Source organism: Pristiophorus japonicus, chromosome 22, assembly GCF_044704955.1.
Source record: "Pristiophorus japonicus isolate sPriJap1 chromosome 22, sPriJap1.hap1, whole genome shotgun sequence".
NCBI lineage: Eukaryota > Metazoa > Chordata > Chondrichthyes > Pristiophoridae > Pristiophorus > Pristiophorus japonicus.
In genome coordinates, this window is record NC_091998.1 from 21,849,141 (window position 1) to 21,863,883 (window position 14,743).

A 14,743-nucleotide genomic window follows, 5' to 3' on the forward strand; every position below is an offset into this window, starting at 1 on the left:
AGTTCATGTTCATGTTGCTCAGCTTCTGCCTGGCTAGAACATTTAAGGCTATAAATTTGCTTGGCGGGTTCCTAAGGCGCTAATGTCGCTAAATTTAGCACCAGAAAACTTTTCGCGGCAGGAACAACAAAATTCAGTTGTTGCGCCTTGACAGTGGGGCGGAGCGCGCAGGGAGGCGTTCCACACCCTCTCTTAGGGCGCTCGGCCGACTGAGCAACTGAAAATCCGTTGCTAAAGAGCCGGCTTTGTGGCGCCCTAAGAGAGGCCTCCCTGCAAAAATAAAATCGGAACAAAAAACATTCCCTATACATTACTCACCCCAAATAAAGTTAAATCGCAAAAAAATATATATCAATCACACTTCCCTCATGCAGTCATTCCTTCCCTTAGTGCCCCAGGACAGCTCTGCGCGCCAGCTTTCTCTGACGGGGTCACTAGGGGGCACTATGGGTGCAGCGCAAAGCTAATTTTGCCTCCGTGTCGATACTGGAGGCATTGCACACCGGTGTTACGCTCCCGGGCGATACTCCTCAGAGCCGCTGGTACCGGCACACCGAATTTGCCGAGCGCCGCCAATGTCGACTCGCAGCTGCAAACCCTTTAGCGCCCCTGTTCCGACCCCCGCGTGGGTCACTATCAAACTGAATTTCTCCCCCTTAGTATCTTGTTTGCGAGTGAACTCTACATATCTCAACCTATCATCGACAGAGCAAAACTGTTTGAATGTTTGGAAAGTGTGGAGGGGTGATTGCCCAGTCTTGAAACATTTAAATCGAGGTAAGGATCAAAAAAGTGTCCAAGAGGTCCGACAAACTCCCTGGGCACTTTGCTGGCCAGATTTCACACAGCACCGGATCGACATTGCCTGTCGGGTCAAACTGAAGGAGTGTGAGACTGCTGCCTCCAGGAATTCTCACCCCACTTCGCGCTGGACTTTCTGACTCTGGACTTACACGGTAAGTGTAGTGCCACATGCAAAGCGGAAACCACTAAGCATGCAGTGTAAATGCAGCTCTGGTTTCTCTCACAGTCTGAGCGGAAGAGTTCCGACTGCTGACTGTAAATTATTGGTAATTGGAGCTGTTGCTTGCCAATTTTTAGACATGAATTATACATTTTTGGGCTTTTATGCAAGGTATTCGCCTTGGATTAGGAATCATTGCCCACTGCTGCAAATGGACCTAATGCCTGCCACAAGTCAGAATGTGCTTTTACAGGCTCCATATCTTGGAAAATATAGCAAAACCTGGAAGTGAAATGGAGAATCCATGCCACTGTTTCTGCCTTACTGGAATATATTAAATGGCACCTCATGACCGTTTTGTCTTTGCAAGACAGGAGAATACACATTCTATCAAGGCTCAGACTATAACAACAACAACAACTTGTATTTATATAGCGCCTTTAACGTAGTGAAACGTTCCAAGGCGCTTCACAGGAGTGTTATGAGATAAAAATTTGACACCATAAATATAAATTAGGGCAGGTGACCAAAGATATATGTTTTAAGGAGCATCTTGAAAGAGGAAAGAGAGGTAGAGAGGTGGCAAGGTTTAGGCAGGGAGTTCCAGAGCTTGGAGCCTAGGCAACAGAAGACACGGCCACCAATGGTTGAGTGATTATAATCAGGGATGCTCAAGAGGGCAGAATTAGAGGAGCGCAGATATCTCGGGGATTGGGCCGGAGGAGATTACAGAGATAGGGAGGGGCGAGGCCATGGAGGGGTTTGAAAACAAGGATGAGAATTTTGAAATTGAGGCGTTGCTTAACCGGAAGCCGATGTAGGTCAGCGAGCACAGGGGTGATGGGCGAGCGGGATTTAATGCGAGTTAGGACATGGGGCAGCCGAGTTTTGGATCACCTCTAGTTTACATAGTTTGTTGGCTATAAGCCAACACACACAATTATTTAACAATAAACAGGTAAATGACTAGTATTTAGTACAGAGAGTACATTTATAGTAATTATAAACTTTGCTAATCGATTTTGAAATGTCCAAACGACAAAGATGCTCTTCCTGTGTTATTCCCTCAACAAAAAATTATCATAGAATCGTAGAATCATAAAAGTTTACAGCTTGGAAGGAGGCCATTTCGGCCCATCGTGTCCATGCCGGCCAACAAGAAGCTATCCAGCCTAATCTCACTTTCCAGCTCTAGGCCCTTAAAACATAAGCGATGAAATGCTACCACTGAGATACCTGCTGGAAGAAAATCAGCCTCTGATATCTCACTTAAAATTCTCTAAAGATATGCGGGACTTTAAGAACTGCAATTTTTTCAACATTACATGAACAGCTATTCTCTGGTTGTCAATTATGGAGGATGTCCATCACCCATCACCCACCTACCTACATTGGCTCCCGGTCCGGCAATTCATCAATTTTTAAATTTTGTTTGATAACGCTTCTGTGAAGCAGCTTGGGGCATTTTACTATGTTAAAGGTGCTTATGTAATATGAACAACAACTTGCATTTATATAGCGCCTTTAACACAGTGAAACATCCCAAGGGGCTTCACAGGAGCGTCATCAAACAAAGTTTGACGCCGAGCCATATAAGGAGATTGTTGGGCAAATGACCAAAAGCTTGGTCAAAAAGGTAGATTTTAAGGAGAATATTAAAGGAGGAAAGAGAGGTAGAGGGGCGGAGAGGATAAGGCAGAGAGCTTGGAACCTCGGCAACTGAAGGCACGGATGCCAATGGTGGAGTGATGAAAATCAGGGATGGTCAAGAGGTCAAAATTGGAGGAGCGCAGACATCTCGGGGGGTTGTGGGTTCTTGCTGCTATTCACCACTTTGAATAGGTGGTAATTTGTTCGAATCGAGCCCCCTGCCAGCTAATGGAAAGAATGATTCCGTTGACGTTGTGTATACTTTAGCATATTGAACCCCCTTTTGTTCAACAGGAACAAGTTACAAATGTATATGAATATTTCTTGGTACACCAGACAATGACGTATACTTCTGCAGCTTGTAAAAACAGTTACAGGGGTAGAATTGACTGACTTTACCTCTGTGTGTGTTGACCCAACAAATATACTATCATAGATAAATGTTTTATCTTTGTTATAATAAATTCCATAAAATAAGCAGAGATTTCATTTATATTAATTACATAGCATTACGTAGAGTCTACAGCACAGAAACAGGCCATTCGGCCCAACTTGTCAACACCAGCGTTTGTGCCCCACACGAGCCTCCTCCCAGCTCTCTTCATCTCACCCAATCAGCACATCCTTCTATTCCTTTCTCCCTCATGTGCTTCTCTCCTGACCTCTGCTGGAAACTCCCCTGTTGGGTAAGCACAGAATCAGATCTGGCAGTGGTGCTTTCCTGCCGAGATAGCCCGCTAATACTCATCGCCTATTCCTACATTAAGATGGCCACGCGGGTGAACAATGGAGGGATTTCTGGTAGCCTTGGACCAGTCCCCAGCACAACTCAACATCTTCAAGTGAGGAAGAGAGAAAATCAGAGGGGGAAAATTCAACAAAAATAAATTGGAAAAAACTGCAATACGTTCTTCCTTTTGGTATGCCCAAAACAAATTGATGTTTTCAAATCTATTTCCTTGTTAGTCCGATGTTGTGTTATAAGGATTACAGAATAATACAAAGTATTTACAGCACAGAAACAGGCCATTCAACCCAACAGGTCCATGGTGGTGTTTATGCTAGTCACGAGCCTCCTCCTACCCTGTTTCATCTCACCGTAAAACCATATCCTTCTATTCCTTTCTCCCTCATGTGCTTATCTAGCCTCTCCATAAATGCACCTGTGCAATAATTGAGCTCAATTTAAATCACAAGCAAGAATTACATTTCTAAAGAGAGAGTCTCACTAACAGGACCTCTTTTGACATCAGTACAGATATATTGGGGCAGATTCTCCCCAGTTGTGGCTCAGTTGGGTATCACACTCACCTCTGAGTCAGACGGTTGTGGGTTCAGCTCCCACTCCAGAGACTTGAGCACACACATCAAGGCTCACACTCCAGTGCAGAACTGAGGGAGCGCTGCACTTCTGTTTTTTGGATGAGGCATGAAACTGAAGCCCTGTCTGCTCTCTCAGGTGGACATAAAAGATCCCATGGCTCAATTTCGAAGAAGAGCAGGGAGTTATCCCCGGTGTCCTGGGGCCAATATTTATCCCTCAATCAACATCACTAAAACAGATTATCTGGTCATTGCTGTTTGTGGGAGCTTGCTGTGCGCAGATTGGCTGCCGCGTTTCGCACAATACAACAGTGACTACACTCAAAAAGTTCTTCGCTGGTTGTAAAGCGCTTTGAGACATCCGGTGGTCATGAAAGACGCTATATAAATGCAAACCTTTCTTTCTTTAGCATCTAAAGCGTTGTGTTGGTGGAGTGTACCTAAGAGAATCGGGTGGGGAGCCTCGCATGCTCATAACCCAAACCAACCGATATTCATTTTTCATTTAAATAAAAGGATGTAGAGAATCGTGGGTGGAAGCCTTGTCAGACATCTGATTCAGCACTTTCATCTCAGAGTGTCATCATATGAGAGGAATGTGGCGTTGTCACTGCCATGAGGAAGGTGGATAATTATTGACTTGTAGTTGTGCCCCATTAAGTATTTTCGATTTCATTTTATGTTACAGACTATTTCACGACAACTGCATCTACTAACGGAGCAGCCAAGAATGAAGATGATATCGGTAAATAACTATTCTGTTCAGCTTCGGAAATACATGCTTGCAAGCCTGATTTTTACTTATTCTGATGACTGTGCATTAGCTGTGACTCGACTATAAGAATTCAAAGAGCCATTTAATGAGTTCAAAATGCCTTTAACTTCCTCTTTGTAAAAGCAGTCAGCGTATCTGAACACTTGACTATATATCTGTCGCTGCCTTCCATCTCTTCCTATTCTTGGGCCTCTCAGTCCTGTCAAAGGCACATTGGCAGGCTGAATCTTTCAAGTCTGGTGAAGCAGCACAAGCCAAACTTTAACTTGCTTTTCATTACCAGAGACTGAGTGATTTGCTGTGTTTTTTGCAGCTTTGGTGTTTATATTTTGGCTAATCTGTAACATGTATTTCTTTATCTCACCCCTGTGGGCTGCAGACTCGTAGTATTTTCCAGAGTGCCACATGTGGTATGCTGCAGTTATTTAAAGAAGAAAGACTTGCATTTATATAGCGCTTTTCACGACCTCAGGACATCCCAAAGCGCTTTACAGCCGATGAAGTACTTTTTGAAATGTAGTGACTGTTGAAATGTAGGAAACGTGGCAGCCATTTTGCAAGCTCCCACGAACAGCAATGTGATAATGACCAGATAATCTATTTTAGTGATGTTGGTTGAGGGATAAATATTGGCCAGGACACCAGGGATTACTCTCCTGCTCTTTGAAATAGTGCCGTGAGATCTTTTATGTCCACCTGAGAGGGCAGACGGGGCCTCGGTTTAATGTCTCATCCGAAAGACGGCACCTCCGACAGTGCAGCACTCCCTCACTGGAGTGTCAGCCTGGATGTGTACTCAAGTCTCTGGAGTCGGACTTGAACCCACAAGCAATGAATCGGAGTTCCGACAGTTCACAAAAGGTTTTGCTGCTATTTCCCAGCTTTAATAAATATAAAATGTTACAGAAGTACATTTCTGATCTACCCCACACACTGAGTGTGACAAATAAAATACGGACTAATTTCCCCTGAAATACGTTATTTCCATAGAGAAGCTGCTATTAATCGACTCAGAACAGTCGCTCATTGCAGTGTGTGGGAGCTTGCTGTGCACATTTTGGTTGCCGTGTTTCTTACATTACAACAGTGACGACACTTCAAAAAGTACTTCATTGGCTGTAATGCACTTTGGGATGTCCTGAGGTTGTGAAAGGTACTATAGAAATGCAAGTCTTTCTTTTTACCCGATGTCAATCTAGCAGGTTACACCATTCCTGTTTGAATAGAGCAGGAATGATGCAGAGCTCTCTCTGTTTATCAATACTGATCATCCATGTTTTGTTTGCTCTTTTCTAGAGATCAAGTATGCCTTACTGGGAGCCGCAATAGGAATATTTCTAGTCGTTTCATTTGTTTTAGTTAAGATATACATGATTAAAAAACACATCTATGAAAATGACTTAACAGGTAAGATGCTATGATAAAGCAAACTATTAATAGGCACATGTCCTTCTATTGTTAGATTGATTGTAGCATGACTAATTCCCTTCAGGCACAAACATGGCACCTTTAAGTGTCCAAATAATCAGTATGGTCTCTGCCAGAAATGGGAGCAAGTATATTGTTTTACTTTACATTGATTTTCCCTTAACCCCCATTGTCGCAGAGCTCTCCAACTCTCTAACCGATGCTATATAGCGGGGGCCCCCAATTTGGGCTGTGATCAGACCTGCGATCCACCCCACCCCTCTCCCGGGCCGCGTTTGCCGCATCCTTCCTGCCTCACCGTTAAAGTTTCAACTGGAGGCCTCGTTGGGTGAAACCGGAAATCCACCAGCAGAAAATGAGGTGGGTTGCTTTAGTGGGGTGGAAATTTGGTCTTCTGTCATCCTTCTTAGCACCCTGGAGTGGCGGCAATGGTGGCGGTAAGCACTTCTGGGCGGGCGGCCAGCTTCCATTGCCCCGCCGGCACATTCGGTGCCGGTATCAATGGGGCGCGGAGCATTACCGCCCGGCAGAGGCGAGCCGGTGTGCAACGCCCCTGGTTGCGACACCGGCTCGATTCTTGGTTTCCGCCCAACACGTAGCTCTCCATAGCACCCCCTGGTGGGAACATGGTTCCCCCCCCCACCCCGCCCCAGGCCTCTGTTATGGCGCTCCGAGGCCGGCTGTTTAGCTCAGGATTTTCGCTTGCTCAGCAGGCCTGGCGCCCTAAAAGAGGTGTGCAACGCCTCCCTTAGCACTCCGCTCCAAACTCCGAGCCCAGCTGGTGAATTTCACGGCGCAAAATATACTGCTCTGCCCGGGACACCGCCCCAACTGAGGCGCGACCGAATTTCCACCCCAGACGCTCTGGAAGACACCTCTGCTCCTCCTAGCCCACAAGGAAACAAAAACAATTTGAAGAACCTTACCTTGCTCGGCTTCTTCTGGCCCTCGATCCAGCTCCCAGCAGCTTTGGCCTGGCAGGGAAGTCAACCACTTCTCCTCCGCTCAGGCCTCAAGTTAATATAGTCGACAGGCCCCAATGACATCATGATCTTCATATTTAACGAAGGACCCAGCTTCGGGCGAGGCTTCTTGCTTGCTGCAATTTTTGCCCAGATTGTGATGGGAAACCAATGGGTAAATTCCTTCCTTCACTGTCGCTGTCCATTGCCGAGCTCCTGCTGGGCTAAAGGTGGTGCTGATGGGGTTGGGGGGGTGGGGGGCGGTGTTGAAATGCCTGCCCAGGAGTTGGAGTACAAGTGTCCTTTGTCTGTCCAGATTTCAGGCAGATACCAGCAGAGATGTAGAGGGGGTGCAGACTGCAACAAAGATGTTCCACCCCAGAAAATTTTAGAGAACAATGTATTGGTGCTCTTTGCTCTACTGGTTACACCACACCAGAGCAATTCTTGGCACCACACCTTAGGGAGGATATATTGGCCTTGAAGGGAGTGCAGCGTAGGTTTACCAGAATCATACCTGGACTCCAAGGGCTGGAAATTCCCCAACCTTGTGCCGGGATTTTCGGTGCTATTTCGTCGTTTTTGGTCGAAAATGGTGTGGCGGGAAATTCCCTGACGTCTTGCGCTGGCGGTTTTTAAATAGCGCTTGGGAGAGGACCGCCGGCATGCAAGACTGGATAAAGTGCTTTCGCCCGATATTTGGCTCGCAGCGCACCGGGAGATAGGACGGGAAAAAAGTGCCCGGGAAAAACCTGCGTTGCAGCCCTTGGAATGGCGGAAGACCTGCAAAAAAGGTAAGTTAAAATGTTTTATTTTTTAATTCTTTTGCAGCGTTTCGATAAAAAGGGTCTTGTGAATGTTTTGTGATTTTTTATTTTTTGTTTTTTGGAAAATAAATGTTTGTGTTTTCCCCCCTCCCTCGGCCTCTCTCGAAACAGTACTGGCCTTGGAGAAAAGTTGCAGAAAATTCACAGTTTGCGCCATGAATCCTCGTGCAATGCCGATTTTTACCGCTGGGCGCATTTTTTTACTGAATATTAGACCTCGGCATCATAGCGGCTTCATAGCGGTATATTTGGTGGAAAAATACCGCTATAACCAAAAATTGAATTTCTAGCCCCAAGGCTTAAATGATAAGGAGAGATTACACAAATTAGGCTGGTATTCCCTTGAATTTAGAAGGATAAGGGATGATTTGATCAAAGTTTTCAAGATATTAAGGGGAACAGATAGGGTAGAGATAGAGATAAACTATTTCCGCTGGTTGGGGGTTCTCGGACTCGGGGGCATAGTTTAAAAATTAGAGACAGACCTTTCAGGAGTGAAATTAGGAAACACTTCTACACACAAAGGATGGGAGAGGTTTGGAACTCTCTTCTGCAAATGGCTAGTGATGTTAGATCAATTGTTAATTTAAAATCTGAGATTGATAGATTTTTGTTAACCAGATGTAGGAATATGGGCCAAAGGAATATGAAGTTAGGCATTGATTTCATAAGAACATAAGAACATAAGAAATAGGAGCAGGAGTAGGCCATAAGGCCCCTCGAGCCTGCTCCGCCATTTAATATGATCATGGCTGATCCGATCATGGACTCAGGTCCACTTCCCTACCCGCTCCCCATAACCCTTATTCCCTTATCGGTTAAGAAACTGTCTATCTCTGTCTTAAATTTATTCAATGACCCAGCTTCCACAGCTCTCTGCGGCAGAAAGGCGGAACAGGCACAAGGGGCTAAATGGCATCTTCCTGTTCCTGTGTGTCTATGCTCATTGCTACAGTCCAGTTGTTCGGGTAGGGATTAGATAAGGAAGTTTAGGATAGGCCATCCTGGGTTATATAGATATCTCTAGTGAAAAGGCAGTCAGTAGTGCACTATTAACAAAGAGTCCCTCAATTGGAGTTCAAGATTGGAACATCGGGTCCTTCATTGACACATCTGTGAACCCATGTGGAAGCAAGTCATCCTTGTTCGAGGGACCGCCTATGACGATGATGATTAACAAAGACCCTAGTTGTTTAGATACCAACTTCTGACCGCACTGATTATTATTAGTCATTAGCCAGATAACAGCAATGCCTCACCCTGCGAGGCATCACAGAGTGTCTTCATCAGTAACCATCGTGCATTCTAGCCAGGTCCCTCCAACTCAGCACTCATCTCTGTGCCTTTAGAGTTCTCCCTATAGAGAAGGAGGAATCCAGTCAGCAGTACGGCAACTCCACCACTACAGCATGGACATTCTCAATTTCCCAATCCAAAACAAAGCTACGAGCTATAAAGAAGCCAATGTGGTTCTTTTGGCCCACTTACAAAGCACCATGTACAAATCAAACAGTTGTGGATTCCATAGCGTACCAACGATATAGGTAAAAAATGGGATGAGGTCCTACAAGCTGAATTTAGGGAGTTAGGAGTTAAATTGAAAAGCAGGACCCCAAAGGTAGTAATCTCAGGATTGCTACCAGTGCCACGTGCTAGTCAGAGTAGGAATTGCAGGATAGCTAAGAAGAATACGTGGCTTGAGGAGTGGTGCAGGAGGGAGGGATTCAAATTCCTGGGACATTGGAACCGGATCTGGGGGAGGTGGGACCAGTACAAACCGGATGGTCTGCACCTGGGCAGGACCGGAACCAATGTCCTAGGGGAAATGTTTTCTAGTGCTGTTTAGGAGGGGTTAAACTAATATGGCAGGGGGATGGGAACCTATACAGGGAGACAGAGGGAAGTAAAATGGGGGCAGAAGCAAAAGATAGAAAGAAGAAAAGTAAAAGTGGAGGGCAGAGAAACCCAAGGCAAAAATTAAAAAGGGCCACATTACAGCAAAATTTTAAAGGGACAAAGTGGGTTAAAAAGACAAGCCTGAAGGCTCTGTGCCTCAATGCGAGGAGTATTCATAATAAGGTGGACGAATTAACTGCGCAGGCAGTTATTAATGAATATGATATAATTGCGATTACGGAGACATGGCTCCAGAGTGACCAAGGCTGGGAACTCAACATCCAGGAGTATTCAACATTCAGGAAGGATAGACAGAAAGGTAAAGGAGGTGAGGTAGCGTTGCTGGTTAAAGTGGAAATGAACGCAATAATAAGGAAGGACATTAGATTGGATGATGTGGATTCTGTATGGGTAGAGCTGCGAAATACCAAAGGGTAGAAAAGCTAGTGGGAATTGTGTACAGACCACCAAACAGTAGTAGTGAGGCTGGGGACAGCATCAAACAAGAAATTAGGGATGCGTGCAATAAAGGTACAGCAATTATCATGGGCGACTTTAATCTACATATAGATTTGGCTAACCCATCAGGTAACAATACAGTGGAGGAGGATTTCCTGGAGTATATTAGGGATGGTTTTCTAGACCAATATGTCGAGGAACCAACTAGAGGACTAGCCATCCTAGACTGGGTGATGTGTAATGAGAAAGGACTAATTAGCAATCTTATTGTGCGAGGCCCCTTGGGGAAGAGTGACCAGAATATGGTAGCATTCTTTATTAAGATGTGGAGTGACACAGTTAATTCAGAGACTAGGGTCCTGAACTTAAGGAAAGATAACTTTGATGGTATGAGACGTGAATTGCCTAGAATAGACTGGCAAATGATACTTAAAGGGTTGATGGTGGATAGGCAATGGCAGACATTTAAAGATCACATGGATGAACTTCAACAATTGTACATCCCTGTCTGGAGTAAAAATAAAACGGGGAAGGTGGCTCAACCGTGGCTAACAAGGGAAATTAGGGATAGTGTTAATTCAAGGAAGAGGCATATAAATTGGCTAAAAAAAGCAGCAAGCCTGAGGACTGGGAGAAATTTATAATTCAGCAGAGGAGGACAAAGGGTTTAATTAGGAGGGGGAAAATAGAGTATGAGAGGAAGCTTGCTGGGAACATAAAAAATGACTGCAAAAGCTTTTATAGATATGTGAAGAGAAAAAGATTAGTGAAGACAAACATAGGTCCCTTGCAGTCAGAATCAGGTGAATTTATAATGGGGAACAAAGAAATGGCAGACCAATAGAACAAATACTTTGGTTCTGTCTTCACGAAGGAAGACACAAATAATCTTCCAGAAATACTAGAGGTGCAAGGGTCTAGCGAGAAGGAAGAACTGAAGGAAATCCATATTAGTCAGGAAATTGTGTTAAGGAAATTGATGGAATTGAAGGCCGATAAATCCCCAGGACCTGATAGTCTGCATCCCAGAGTACTTAAGGAAGTAGCCCAAGAAATAGTGGATGCATTGGTGATCATTTTCCAACAGTCTATCGACTCTGGATCAGTTCCTATGGACTGGAGGGTAGCTAATGTAACACAACTTTTTAAAAAAGGAGGGAGAGAGAAAACGGGGAATTATAGAGCGGTTAGCCTGACATCGGTAGTGGGGAAAATGTTGGAATCAATTATTAAAGATAAAATAGCAATGCATTTGGAAAGCAGTGACAGGATCGGTCCAAGTCAGCATGGATTTATGAAAGGGAAATCAATCTTGACAAATCTTCTCGAATTTTTTGAGGATGCGACTAATAGAGTGGATAAGGGAGAACCAGTGGATGCGATTATTTCAACTTTAAAAAGGAATTTGACAAGGTCCCAGACAAGAGATTGGTGTGCAAAATGAAAGCACATCGTATTGGGGGTAATGTATTGACGTGGATAGAGAACTGGTTGGCAGACAGGAAGCAGAGAGTCGGAATAAACGGGTCTTTTTCAGAATGGCGGGCAGTGACTAGTGGGGTGCCGCAGGGCTCAGTGCTGGGACCCCTGCTATTTATAATATAAATCAATAATTTAGATGAAGGAATTGAGTGTAATATCTCCAAGTTTGCAGATGACACTAAGCTGGGTGGTGGTGTGAGTTGTGAGTAGGATGCTAAGAGGCTGCAGAGTGACTTGGACAGGTTAGCTGAGTGGGCAAATGCATGGCAGATGCAGTATAATGTGCATAAATGTGAGGTTATCCACTTTGGTGGCAAAAACAGGAAGGCAGAATATTGTCTGAATGGCGACAGATTAGGAGAAGAGGAGGTGCAGCGAGACCTGGGTATCATGGTATATCAGTCATTGAAAGTTGGCATGCAAGTACAGCAGGCGGTGAAGAAGGCAAATGGTATGTTGGCTTTCATAGCTACGGGATTTGAGTATAGGAGCAGGGAGGTCTTACTGTAGTTGTACTGGGCCTAGGTGAGACCTCATTTGGAATATTGTGTTCAGTTTTGGTCTCCTAATCTGAGGAAGGACATTCTTGCTGTTGAGGGAATGCAGCGAAGGTTCACCAGACTGATTCCTGATATGGCAGGAGTGACATATGAGGAGAGACTGGATTGACTGGGCCTGTATTCACTGAAATTTAGAAGAAGGAGAGGGGATCTCATAGAAACATATAAAATTCTGACAGGACTGAACAGGTTAGATGCAAGAAGAATGTTCCCGATAATGGGGAAGTCTAGAACCAGGGGTCACAGTCTAAGGATAAGGGGTAAGCCATTTAGGATCGAGATGAGGAGAAACTTCTTCACTCAAAGAGTTGTGAACCTGTGGAATTCTCTACCGCAGAGAGTTGTTGATGCCAGTTCATTGGATATATTCAAGAGGGAGTTAGATATGGCCCTTACGGCTAAAGGGATCAAGGGGTATGGAGAGAAAGCAGGAATGGGGTACTGAGGTGAATGATCAGCCATGATCTTATTGAATGGCGGTGCAGGCTTGAAGGGCCGAATGGCCTACTCCTGCACCTGTTTTCTATGTTTGTATGTTTCCATTTACTTGTTTAATTTGCTGAAAATGCTGAACTTGGAAAAGCAAGTTCTGAATGCTTCTCTCACCCCTTCTCAATGGTGAGACAGCAAAACTCCAAGACATCAATCTGTCCCAGCAAAGTACAATATCCCACCGCAACCAGCAACAATCACAAGGTGACTGAGCTCTAATTACCTCTAATTCCATGAATCATGAATAGCTGGGAGTTAATTACCTAGCAGCTACCAAACCTCAGCTTCCTGCTGACGTTCCTCAATCATTCAAGGTTCATTCTTGTGGTTTGTGGTATCATTGAAGTTGCTTGACTGGCATCGAATCCTTTCTCTGACTGACTGTCCTAACTGCCAGTCACACACAGAAATTTGTCTCAAATAATGCCCATGCAAGTTAAAGTAGCAAAATTCAAACATTCAAGCCATCACAAATATATATTTAAGTGTCAGCTTATGTAAATTATATATACCTTCCTCAGGGAAATGTCCCACTCTTATATGAAGAACATATGTCATCAGAACATAAGAACATAAGAAATAGGAGCAGGAGTAGGCCATTTGACCCCTCGAGCCTGCTCTGCCATTCAATAAGTTATAGGCTGATCTGATCATGGACTCAGCTCCACTTCCCTGTCCGCTCCCCATAACCCTTTACTCCCTTGTTGCTCAAAAATCTCTCTATCTCCGCCTTAAATATATTCAATGATCCAGCCTCCACAGCTCTCTGTGGCAGAAAATTCCATAGATTTACAACCCTCTGAGAGAAGAAATTTTTCCTCATCTCAGTTTTAAATGGGCGGCCCCTTATTCTAAGACTATGTCCCCTAGTTTTAGTTTTCCCTGTGAGTGGAAATATCCTCTCTGCATCCACCCTGTCGAGCCCCCTCATTATCTTATAAGTTTCAATAAGTTCCCCTCTCATTCTTCTGAACTCCAATGTGTATAGGCCCAATGTACTCAACCTATCCCCATAAGTCAACTCCCCCATCTCCGGAATCAACCGAGCGAACCTTCTCTGAATAGCCTCCAATGCAAGTAAATACGGAGACCAAAACTGTATGCAGTATTCTAGGTGTGGCCTCACCAATACCCTGTACAGTTGTAGCAGCACTTCTCTGCTTTTATACTCAATCCACCTTGCAATAAAGGCCAACATTCCATTTGCCTTCCTGATTACTTGCTGTACTTGCATACTAACCTCTTGTGTTTCATGCACAGGGACCCCCAGGTCTCTCTGTACTGCAGCACTTTGCAATTTTTCTCCATTTAAATTATAATTTGCTTTTCTATTATTTCTGCCAAAGTGGATAACCTCACATTTTCCCACATTATACTCCATCTACCAAATTTTTGCCCACTCACTTAGCCTGTCTATATACCTTTGCAGATTTGTTGTGTCCGCCTCACAATTTGCTTTCCCACCCATCTTTGTATCATCAGCAAACTTGGCTACATTACAGTCATTCCTTCATCCAAGTCATTAATATAGATTGTAAATAGTTGAGGACCCAGCACCGATCCCTGCGGCACCCCACTGTTTGCCATCCGGAAAATGACCCATTTATCCCGACTCTTAGTTTTCTGTTAGTGAGCCAATCTTCTATCCATAATAATATATTACCCCCAACCCCGTGAGCTTTTATCTTGTGCAGTAACCTCTTGTTAACCTCCCATAACCTCCCGGAGTTGCAGTGCGGATTTTGTCCCCTCTGGGCCACAACGGACATGATTTTTGCAGCGCGACAGCTGCAGGAAAAATGCAGGAAACAGCACCAGCCCTTATACATGGCCTTCTTTGACCTTACAAAGGCCGCTGCGAGGGTCAATGGAGCGTCCTTCTCCGTTTCAGATTCCCCCAAAAGTACGTCACCATCCTCTGCCTG

General features: G+C 44.6%; 1 protein-coding gene across 1 annotated transcript in view; it reads left to right on the forward strand.

The window, feature by feature from the left end:
* The window catches only part of LOC139234711 (transmembrane protein 273-like), an 87,978-nt gene that overhangs the window by 36,661 nt on the left and 36,574 nt on the right, over positions 1-14,743 (forward strand). The window contains exons 2-3 of the mRNA XM_070865386.1: positions 4,626-4,682; positions 6,009-6,119. Coding sequence (XP_070721487.1) covers positions 4,626-4,682; positions 6,009-6,119 — 168 coding nt within the window. The remainder of the gene's footprint in view (positions 1-4,625; positions 4,683-6,008; positions 6,120-14,743) is intronic.